This window comes from Procambarus clarkii, chromosome 20, assembly GCF_040958095.1.
Source record: "Procambarus clarkii isolate CNS0578487 chromosome 20, FALCON_Pclarkii_2.0, whole genome shotgun sequence".
NCBI classification, from domain to species: domain Eukaryota; kingdom Metazoa; phylum Arthropoda; class Malacostraca; order Decapoda; family Cambaridae; genus Procambarus; species Procambarus clarkii.
In genome coordinates this window covers 33,865,246-33,876,636 of record NC_091169.1, presented here as the reverse complement: position 1 = coordinate 33,876,636, position 11,391 = coordinate 33,865,246, and the positions used below count along the sequence as shown (strand labels likewise).

At 47.2% G+C, this 11,391-nt stretch overlaps 1 protein-coding gene across 1 annotated transcript; it reads right to left on the bottom strand.

Moving 5' to 3' along the window:
• Window positions 1–7,857: 7,857 nt before the first annotated feature.
• On the bottom strand, window positions 7,858–8,826 carry LOC123755489 (nipped-B-like protein B). The gene has a single exon (XM_045738251.2). It carries the CDS (start codon window positions 8,824–8,826, stop codon window positions 7,858–7,860), a length of 969 nt encoding a protein of 322 aa, XP_045594207.2.
• Between the last annotated feature and the right edge of the window lie 2,565 nt (window positions 8,827–11,391).

The following is an 11,391-nucleotide window of genomic DNA, read 5'->3' as shown; positions in this document are numbered from 1 at the left end:
AGTATCAACACAAGACGGAACACGAAACAATGGGTATAAATGGATAAGTTTAGATTTAGGAAAGACTTGGGTAAATACTGGTTCGGAAACAGAGTTGTTAATTTGTGGAACCAATTACCGCGTAACATGATGGAGGTGGGGTCCCTCGATTGTTTCAAACGTGGGCTGGACATGTATATGAGTGGGATTTTTACATATATTTTATATTTAAACATGATATTAGTGTTTAGTGGAATACATAAGGAGTCAAATTGTGTTAAAAAGAGCGATTTTTAGAAAATTTAGAAAACTACTTTTTCTGATCATAGCTAACTAAATGTATTTTGAAGGTTTCATTCAGCCATTAAATATCATTCAAAATTTATTAATGAATTTTACAAAAAACTCCATAAAATTTATATTTAAACATGTAAAAACTATTTGTAATACATTAGGAGAAACTTTTAATCCAAAAATCCAAACACATAGGTTTTATAATAAATTGTTTTTCTACAACTATTTTGTTCCTAATGTATTACAAATAGTTTTTACATGTTTAAATATAAATTTTATGGAGTTTTTTGTAAAATTCATTAATAAATTTTGAATGATATTTAATGGCTGAATGAAACCTTCAAAATACATTTAGTTAGCTATGATCAGAAAAAGTAGTTTTCTAAATTTCCTAAAAATCGCTCTTTTTAACACAATTTGACTCCTTATGTATTCCACTAAACACTAATATCATGTTTAAATATAAAATATATGTATTATTCCCTAAAATAATTTATATAAATTGTAAATGTTGCTCAATAGCGGTGTGAAAGATTCTGAAGACTTTTTGTTGTCCTACATTCTCAATATTTACATGTTTACATTCTCTGAAGTATAGTTGTCAAGGCTGTGTCCTTCACTCTCACCACAGATTCTTACACTCCTCTGTATGTTCAACTATAATTGTTTTCATTCTGAATTTCCATGAACATTTGTATCCAAAATGAAACCAACGTGGTTTCCTTCAGCGCCTTCAGCAGCCAGCACATTTGCTCATTAATTTCCATAGATTGAAGGAGGAGAGTGAGAAGGAAGGACGAGGAGGGCGAGGAGGAAGGAGGAGGGCGAGGAGGAGGGAGGAGGGCGAGGAGCAGGGAGGAGGGCGAGAAGGAAGGAGGAGGAGGGTGAGGAGGAAAGAGGAGGAGATTTTTTTCCAAAATTTTCTCATCCTTCATCTCCATAAATTTCTTTACTTTATTCTCCTCCATCTCTATGTTATCGAGCATACACGACAGCACAGACAAGTTAGTAGGTACTAATTTCACCGTTTCAGTCCTTTAGCTGGTTGGGTAATAGTATCACTGAATTCACTGGCAACACTGTATTAGTACCCTGGCAACACTGTCTTCATTAACGCATCCTGGCAAGGTCGCCAGTTCTTGTCACGGGGGGGGGGGGGGGGAGGGGGGCTTGGGCTCTGCTAGCAATCGGCTGCTAGGGGCTCAGAAGGCAGAATACTCAGCCCCTCTGACTCCCGGGATTCACCGGAGTCTCCTTGGTCCCACAGGAGAGGACCAGCAATGCCCACCACTGCAGGTCTTTGCTCCCACCACTGTGGGGGTGTCACTGATTCACCCTGGGAGCCCTTCAGTCAACCATGGGAAAACTGCTGTTAACAGTTCCGGCCTAGACCCGTGGAGAAGTGAAGGAAGACTGGCTTACCTTTTAACAATAACTTCCCCTAAGTCTTGCCTGCCAGACAAAAAGGTTGCAGGAATTCCTTTCACGCCTGCCTTCCCTATCTTCTTTTAACAAGGTCGCCAGCTGGGTTGGTATATCTGCACCCCAGCGATGCAGTTCAGTGGGTGTATTCTATACTGTTTGTTGCCAGAGTGTTACTACTCCTGTAGATCTGCCACTGGACTGTCAGCCCAAGGTACTCTCCAATAAAAGTCTGTGTGGCTTTACCTCTCTCTCTAGCCACTACGTTACTTGTTACCATTTTGTTGCCACCATTCCGGCTCTGATACTGGTCGGATGACCTAGGGTACACTTTTATATAAGTCTGTGCTGTTTTACCACTCTCCAGCCGATAATAACTTCTATAGAGAACGTGATGTTCCCTAGGTGGTACTATGATAACCTTCGTGTATGCTCATATTATGGAGGCACACTTAAACACAATGATAAAATGTGTGAATTTACTGACATAAACTACATGATCACACATACATTTACAAACAATATGGGAATGGAAAAATGAAAATAGTAAATCTGGAGATCGTCAGTAACTCTTCTTTCGCGACCTCCAACAACTCCACCAACTGGGCAGATTAAAAGGGGGCCACACACTCCCTCACAGGGGGCCTCTTCGTCCACGTCAGCACCTCCTCCTCAACTGCCCCGTCATCCAAACACACTGTCCTCTTCAACAGTCCTGGACACAAGCTGTCCTGCAGCCTATCCTACTACTGGTGTATCAACATTATGCTATAACACACATATATGAACATAATGGCCTATCTAGCCTAATCAAATAAGGGGTAATGGGAGGGAAATTGATCTACCTATAAATTCCTGGCTCACGACGCCTGTCCCTCGATGGTGTAAGGTTCCCACGCTTCCTGAGTCGGTCGATCATTAGGAGTGCCACTCCCCCTCCCTGTCTCTGTGTCCTTTCTTTTCTTAGCAACTGGTACTCCTCTGGGAAAATTGCATCCGAGTTCATGCCATTTATTTTAGTTTCCACTATTGCAACTATGTCTGGGTCTGCCTCACTAACTCTTTATTTTATCTCTGCTTTATTGGATACCTCACCAGCATTGGTGTTCCAAACCTTGAGACTCTTCTTGGAAACTCTGGTGCCAGAGTTCACCCATTCACCGGGGGTCTTGGGGCAAATGGGGGCTGGGTGGTGTCTGAGGGTACCTGGGGGTGCCTGAGAGGCAAATGGGGTCTGGGCATCTAGGGGGTAGGAAGGGCATAGTAGGTTTGAAAATTAGGGAGGGTCTGAATGGTATAGGGGGGGTTGAGAAGTAGAGTGAGGCTGAGAGTCAGATAAAGGTTGAGAGGTTGGGGGGGAGGAGAAGGATAGTAGGGGCAGAGGGCTGAGGGGATAGTGGAGCATGGGTGCTAGGAGTGGAAGAGAGGGTGCATTAGTCAAGGGGGAATCAGGGGTAGGTGGGGGTTTTGTGGTAGAAGAGGGGGAAGAGGGAGATGGGGAAAGGTGTTAAGGGGGTCACAAGATGAGGGGGTTATATGGGAGATGGGTGTGCAGAGGAAGGGTGAGGGTTGGGTGGGGTTTGGGGGTGAGGGGAAGAGGGGTGCAGTGGAAGCTGGTATGGAGCAGGTGGAATTGAAGGCAATGGGGTAGAATGGGCAGGGGAGTTGAAGGGGGTAGTAGGGGAGGAGGGGTGGGAAGGTGGGTTTGGGGAGGGCATGGCTTGGCCCGATAGGGTCATTGACGGATGCGATGTAAGCAGGTTGAGCTGAGTGCAAATGTGGAAGTGGCAGGGGGAGTTGTTGGGGTTGAAGCAGGGGGGGAGAGAGGTATAGGAGGGCAAAGTTGGGGAGGGTGTGACCTGGTAGGTGACCTGAGAGATGACCTGGGAGGTGAGGCCATGTGAGAGGCTAGGGTTACAGTGTCTTGCTGACCATCTCGCCCTGCGGGCTATTTGTTCATCTTTCATCATATACCTCTCAGTAAACACATTGCAATGGGTTTCACTGCCTCTGAGTAAATGATTGTTTTTCATTATGTACTCCACTGCTTCTTCATTAGAGAATTGTACCAGAACAGGTCTATTCATTGTACAATTGTAAGGTCCAACCCGGCGGCTGAGTTCCACCTCATTTCCTGTTATCTTGGCCCTAACACATCTCAATATCTAATGCAATTCATATTTCTCCATCTCTATCCTTTCTTGTCTTGATTTTGCCCCAGATTCGAATAATCCTTGTAGTATAATGGTCCTCCTTCTCAGTGAGTCACTTTCATACTGGTAGTCCCTCCCATGGATAACACCCATCTCAATCGCACTCACTAATCCATCCCCCACTAATATCTTCCTGAATATAGAGCATAAGCTCTTGTTTTTGTCTCTCAACAGCATCCTGTATTTGCTGAAGTAACTAGCTTTTAATCCCTTGGATTAGATCCTCCATCCAATCGCTTCTTCTCTCTACAAATTTCCCTATTAACTTGTATACAAATCTGTCCTCTTCCTCTTCTTCCCTGCTAGTGATTGATCTTGAAACCCTTCCTGATTTTGCCATTGCAGTAAATAGCCTAGCCAACAGGCGCTCCAAATACCTTGCACGATCTGCTGCACAAAAGGCGTGCAAGTACTCCACGCGGTGCATCAGGTGTGAGGTCCCGGTAAGGTCACAGATGGAGCTGGTGAGGTCACGTCCACTGCTAGGTCGGCTCCACTATTCTACAATGCCACAATGTGTTCAACACTTAATATCAATGGTGCTATTTCTACTTTCTTTCTTCACTTTCTTGTGGTTTGAGTCAGCTTACTAGTTATTTAATCATTCATATACAATTTTCATTTCAATCTAACTTGATTATTCCTCCCAATTCACTAGTAGCCCAAGAGCTTCCCAGACCCACTTCTCCTCATCACAGCTGCCTGACCATAACTGTGTAGTTGTGGTCAGGCAGCCGTGGTCAAGTCACAACTTACACAAGTGTGTAAGCGCCCGACGATTATAAGCGTTGAGAACACTGGCTTTGTATCTTTGGGGGCACTCACTCTTACCGTTCAGGCATAATCCTATGTTGGTAGGTTTAGTATATCCGCTGGTGCTTACAGAGGTTCCTGTTTTTGTTATTAGTACATCCAAGAATGGCAGACTGTTATTGAGACACAACTCTCAGTGACTTACTCTTCCACTGGTGTCTGGAATGAATATAAAATGCAATGTTTCACATGGACACAGAAATCACTAATAATCAAATAATAATATTAACACTGTACTAACTTAATGCACAAAAGTATAAAAAATACTAAATGTGTGGTGGGCGTATAACACTTATACCCAAGACAGTGATGGACACAGTGTCACACAGATGACTCTACCGACCACTGGTTTATTGTCTCCTCGACCAGTATAACTCTCACCTGTTCCAGGTGATAACGAGATAACTACAAGTCGGATGGCTGATCCTAGATCAACACAAGAAACCACTATAAGAACAAAAACAATATTTGTACTCGCTTTAAAGACCGGTCTGTCACTCTTCCCTTGCATACTTACAACGATGTACTGAAGATGCTCCGATGAAATACTCCAGCAATGACTGCACGTGGTAACATGTGAATAACATGTGGGGCACACTACGTGGCAGATGCAAACTGATAGAACAGGTGCACCATGGTCATGTGTGGTGCAACAACATTCCTCACTTTGCACCCGCAAGATAAAGTGAGATTTTAGGGGTTGACAGATGTTAATCTTCTTGTTTGAGGAGTTGTTCACTTGAGACAGTTTTTTTTTTTGGGGGGGGGGGGGGGAGATATATACAAGAGTTGTTACATTCTTGTACAGCCACTAGTACCCGTAGCGTTTCGGGCAAGTCCCTGGAATACGATACCCACCGCGAAGAATCGTTGTTACAACCAAGTACACATTTTACTGTTGCGTTAAACAGAGGCTACAGTTAAGGATTTGCGCCCAGTAAATCCTCCCCGGCCAGGATACGAACCCATGACAAAGCGCTCGCGTAACGCCAGGCGAGTGTCTTACTACTACACCACGGAGACTAGCAAGCGAGTTAAGCAAGTCCCAGCTGTGTCTGGTTACAAGTGACAGGATAAATAATCTAGCGGGTTTTCTTCCTATTGGGGAGTGTTGTACATGCTGCTAAGGCAGTATGTCCACTCACAGGATGAGTGGCGCTGCTCAATAAACTCGCCACTTGGGGCAAAATTAAAAACAAAAAGCTGGGTGGCGGGGCGACAGCTACACACAGGGGGAGGTAATGGCGAGCGCTAAGTCCTTGGGGTGGCACTCGTGGTAAGCGGCAAGTGTTGGCGGGTATGGAACACTAAGTCAACAAAATAGCCGAAAATACATGAAATTCACTGAAAACTCTCAATGTAATTCACTCTAAACTCTCTCTCTCTCTCTCGTGTCAGTAAGCTCACGGATGCTCACAATAATCACAGATTGTATAGCTAGACAGTCACGTTGGTTCTGCGAGTGATCAAGTGGTGGGGCACTCTCTCTCTCTTTTTACATCCCTCATACCCAAGTTAAATTTGTTATTATTGCAAACCAGATTCTGCAGCAAATCGCGCAAGATGAAATTAGACAGATAATATCAATTAACGTCGTGTTAGGCAGTAAGTCAAGTTGTGGCCGGCAGCGAAGACTTTACACATCTTAGTGTACTGGGCGACTGCTTCAGAATGAGGAGGGCAGCGTCGACTGGCCTGCTTCTCGGGCACTCAAGGCGCACCGGCCGCCACTCTCCCCTCGTGATATATGAATTCCACCAATCGGGCATCTATGCCCTCAGTGCCCTAGGGCGCTGAGGCCTAGACTAATCAGAGCAGCTTCTCCGGGTGGCGAGTGGCCGTGACGTCATAACTACGTCATTTAACAAAACAAATAGGCAAGGCCTATTTGTTTAAACGCCAGTTGGGAACTTGCTGGCCTCTTTCTGACCACAACATCTCAGGCTCCCCCATAACTCTGATTTCGGATTTATAGTCCTAGGAGCTACTAGTTGTTGTACTTAATCCTCCTTGCTGTAATTAATAAACGGTTAAGCACACGACGGCTCTCGTGATAACAATAGCTTTATGTTGACATGAGCTATCCTCCGATATCCAACAAGGCATAACTGAGTCTTGTATTAACAAAACTTCGACTTAGAGCACACACTTTGTGCACTCGTGAGAGTTCAACTGTTGTGGCGCACTCACTTTTCACACATAAAGACAGCTGGCAATATCTATCCTCTCACAGCTGCATTACTCGTTGAGATGTCTCGTCCTAACCACACACTCAGACCCTAACAAAGCACTCACGAGAGTGCGAAAGACTTGGTGTAAATCTTTCCATAAAATTCACAATTATATATGTGTGGGTTTTTATCCCATGTCATGGATATGTCTATGAGCAGACATTTCCATTACTTATCAAGACAATACTAAATTTATTTGAAAACACCTAAAAATATAATGATGGTCTGAATCTACACTAGCTGGAATTATAAAGCAATAAAAACTCCAGAAAGGTGTAATATAAATGTGATCATTTTTATTGATGAAGCATAATGCTATATACAATAAATAGGCAGTTATTCAACTATATGAGATGTTAATAATTATTTCTATATTCAGTATTCAACAAATATCAGCTTCTAATATAGAGTGCAATTCAGATACAATATTTTGCATTAATATATGCAAACATTTCACAAAATTATGCAAATATTTCTGTAATATATAAATTCTTATTACTGATATAGGCACAAACTATAATGACAAAAATATGTAGCATATAAGGCACATTGTACTGTTACTATAGCTGGGCAGTACAGTTTAGAAAAAGAATACTTTAACACAAGTTATAACGTATATAGAATAGTATGATAATGTTCGTGTGTAAAGCCATGCAACTTGTACAACCAGATCAGTTACACCAATAACAACGGTAACAACAATATATCCATTGACAGTCGCGATGATACATTAGCACATTTAAACAGTTTAAAATTATAAATATATAAAGATAAAATTATATGTATTTATAGAAATACAAATAACAAACCAGTCTATTGAGATAAGGATATAATGCAAATGCCAATTTATGCATTGCAATGGAAAATAATATTGGTGATAATGCAGTTCTCTGGCAAGTAAGGAGCTATGTGACGATAGTGTCACGGTCAGTACCCTGGAGGTTGTCACGGTCCATACCCTGGAGGTTGTCACGGTCTATACCCTGGAGGTTGTCACGATCAGTACCCTGGAGGTTGTCACGGTCTGTACCCTGGAGGTTGTCACGGTCTATACCCTGGAGGTTGTTACGGTCTATACCCTGGATGTTGTCACATTCTATACCCTGGAGGTTGTCACGGTCTGTACCCTGGAGGTTGTCACGATCAGTACCCTGGAGGTTGTCACGGTCTATACCCTGGAGGTTGTCACGGTCTATACCCTGGAGGTTGTCACGGTCAGTACCCTGGAGGTTGTCACGGTCTATACCCTGGAGGTTGTCACGATCAGTACCCTGGAGGTTGTCACGGTCTATACCCTGGAGGTTGTCACGGTCTGTACCCTGGAGGTTGTCACGGTCTATACCCTGGAGGTTGTCACGGTCTATACCCTGGAGGTTGTCACGATCAGTACCCTGGAGGTTGTCACGGTCTATACCCTGGAGGTTGTCACGGTCTATACCCTGGAGGTTGTCACGATCAGTACCCTGGAGGTTGTCACGTTCTATACCCTGGAGGTTGTCACGGTCTATACCCTGGAGGTTGTCACGGTCTTTACCCTGGAGGTTGTCACATTCTATACCCTGGAGGTTGTCACGGTCTGTACCCTGGAGGTTGTCACGGTCTGTACCCTGGAGGTTGTCACATTCTATACCCTGGAGGTTGTCATGGTCTGTACCCTGGAGGTTGTCACGGTTTATACCCTGGAGGTTGTCACATTCTATACCCTGGAGGTTGTCACGGTTTATACCCTGGAGGTTGTCACATTTTATACCCTGGAGGTTGTCACGGTCTATAACCTGGAGGTTGTCACGGTCTGTGCCCTGGAGGTTGTCCTGCCCATTGAAATCAGAATAAGTGACTGCAAAAGACCATAATTCAGAATGTTTTTTTAACATATTCTTGATATATTTCCGACATGAAAAACTTTCCTTTTAAGCCACCGACCCACCCACCCATTAGTCCACTGGCTCACAGACACACCAGACCACAGACCCACCGGCCCACAGACCAACCGTACCACAGACCCACTGGACCACAGACCCACTAGACCACAGACCCACCGGCCCACAGACCAACCGTACCACAGACCCACTGAACCTCAGACCCACCGGCCCACAGACCAACCATACCACAGACCCACTGGACCACAGACCCACCGGCCCACAGACCAACTGCACCACAGACCCACTGAACCTCAGACCCACCGGCCCATAGACCAACCGTACCACAGACCCACTGAACCACAGACCCACCGGCCCACAGACCAACCATACCACAGACCCACTGAACCTCAGACCCACCGGCCCACAGACCAACCGTACCACAGACCCACTGAACCACAGACCCACCGGCCCACAGACCAACCATACCACAGACCCACTGAACCTCAGACCCACCGGCCCACAGACCAACCATACCACAGACCCACTGGACCATAGACCCACCAGACCACAGACCCAACGGCCCACATACCCACCAGACCACAGACCCACCGGCCCACAGACCCACCAGACCACAGACCCACCGGCACACAGACCCAATGGCCCACAGACCCACCAGACCACAGACCCACCGGCCCACAGACACACCAGACCACAGACCCACCAGACCACAGACCCACCAGACCACAGACCCACCAGACCACAGACCCAACAGACCACAGACCCACCAGACCACAGACCCAACAGACCAAAGACTCACCGGCCAACAGACCCACCAGACCACAGACCCACCGGCCCACAGACCCACCAGACCTCAGACCCACCACACCACAGACACACCAGACCACAGATCCACCAGACCACAGACCCCACCGGACCACAGACCCACCAGACCACAGACACACCAGACCCCAGACACACCAGACCACAGACCCACCAGACCACAGACACACCAGACCACAGACACACCAGACCACAGACCCACCAGACCACAGACCCACCAGACCACAGACACACCAGACCACAGACACACCAGACCACATACCCAACAGACCACAGACACACCAGACCACAGACACACCAGACCACAGACCCACCAGACCACAGACCCACCAGACCACAGACCCAACAGACCACAGACCCACCAGACCACAGACCCAACAGACCAAAGACTCACCGGCCAACAGACCACAGACCCACAGACCCACCAGACCACAGACCCACCGGCCCATGCACAGACCCACCAGACCTCAGACCCACCAGACCACAGACACACCAGACCACAGATCCACCAGACCACAGACCCCACCGGACCACAGACCCACCAGACCACAGACACACCAGACCCCAGACACACCAGACCACAGACCCACCAGACCACAGACACACCAGACCACAGACACACCAGACCACAGACCCACCAGACCACAGACCCACCAGACCACAGACCCACCAGACCACAGACCCACCAGACCACAGACCCACCAGACCACAGACCCAACAGACCACAGACCCACCAGACCACAGACCCAACAGACCAAAGACTCACCGGCCAACAGACCCACCAGACCCACCGGCCCACAGACCCACCAGACCTCAGACCCACCACACCACAGACACACCAGACCACAGATCCACCAGACCACAGACCCCACCGGACCACAGACCCACCAGACCACAGACACACCAGACCCCAGACACACCAGACCACAGACCCACCAGACCACAGACACACCAGACCACAGACACACCAGACCACAGACCCACCAGACCACAGACCCACCAGACCACAGACACACCAGACCACAGACACACCAGACCACATACCCAACAGACCACAGACACACCAGACCACAGACACACCAGACCACAGACCCACCAGACCACAGACTGACCAGCCCACAGACCCAACAGACCACAGACCCACCAGACCACAGACACATCAGACCACAGACACACCAGACCACAGACCCACCAGACCACAGACACACCAGACCACAGACACACCATGCAGACCAAAGACCCAACAGACCACAGACACACCAGACCACAGACCCAACAGACCACAGACACACCAGACCACAGACCCAACAGACCACAGACACACCAGACCACAGACTCACCAGCCCACAGACACACCAGACCACAGACACACCAGACCACAGACCCACCAGACCACATACTAACCAGACCACAGACACACCAGACCACAGACACACCAGACCACAGACACACCAGAACACAGACACAACAGACCACAAACTCAACAGACCACAGACCCACCAGACCACAGACACACCAGAACACAGACACAACAGACCACAGACACACTAGACCACAGACCCACCAGACCACAGACCCACCAGACCACAGACCCACCAGACCACAGACCCACCAGACCACAGACACACCAGACCACAGATCCACCAGACCACAGACCCACCAGACCACACACACACCAGAACACAGACACACCAGACCACAGACACACCAGACCACAGACCCACCAAACCACAGACA

What these genes read in the sequence shown, in the direction of transcription:
- LOC123755489 (XM_045738251.2), bottom strand. Translation starts at nt 8,826, where the DNA reads ATGTTAAAAAAACATTCTGAATTATGGTCTTTTGCAGTCACTTATTCT.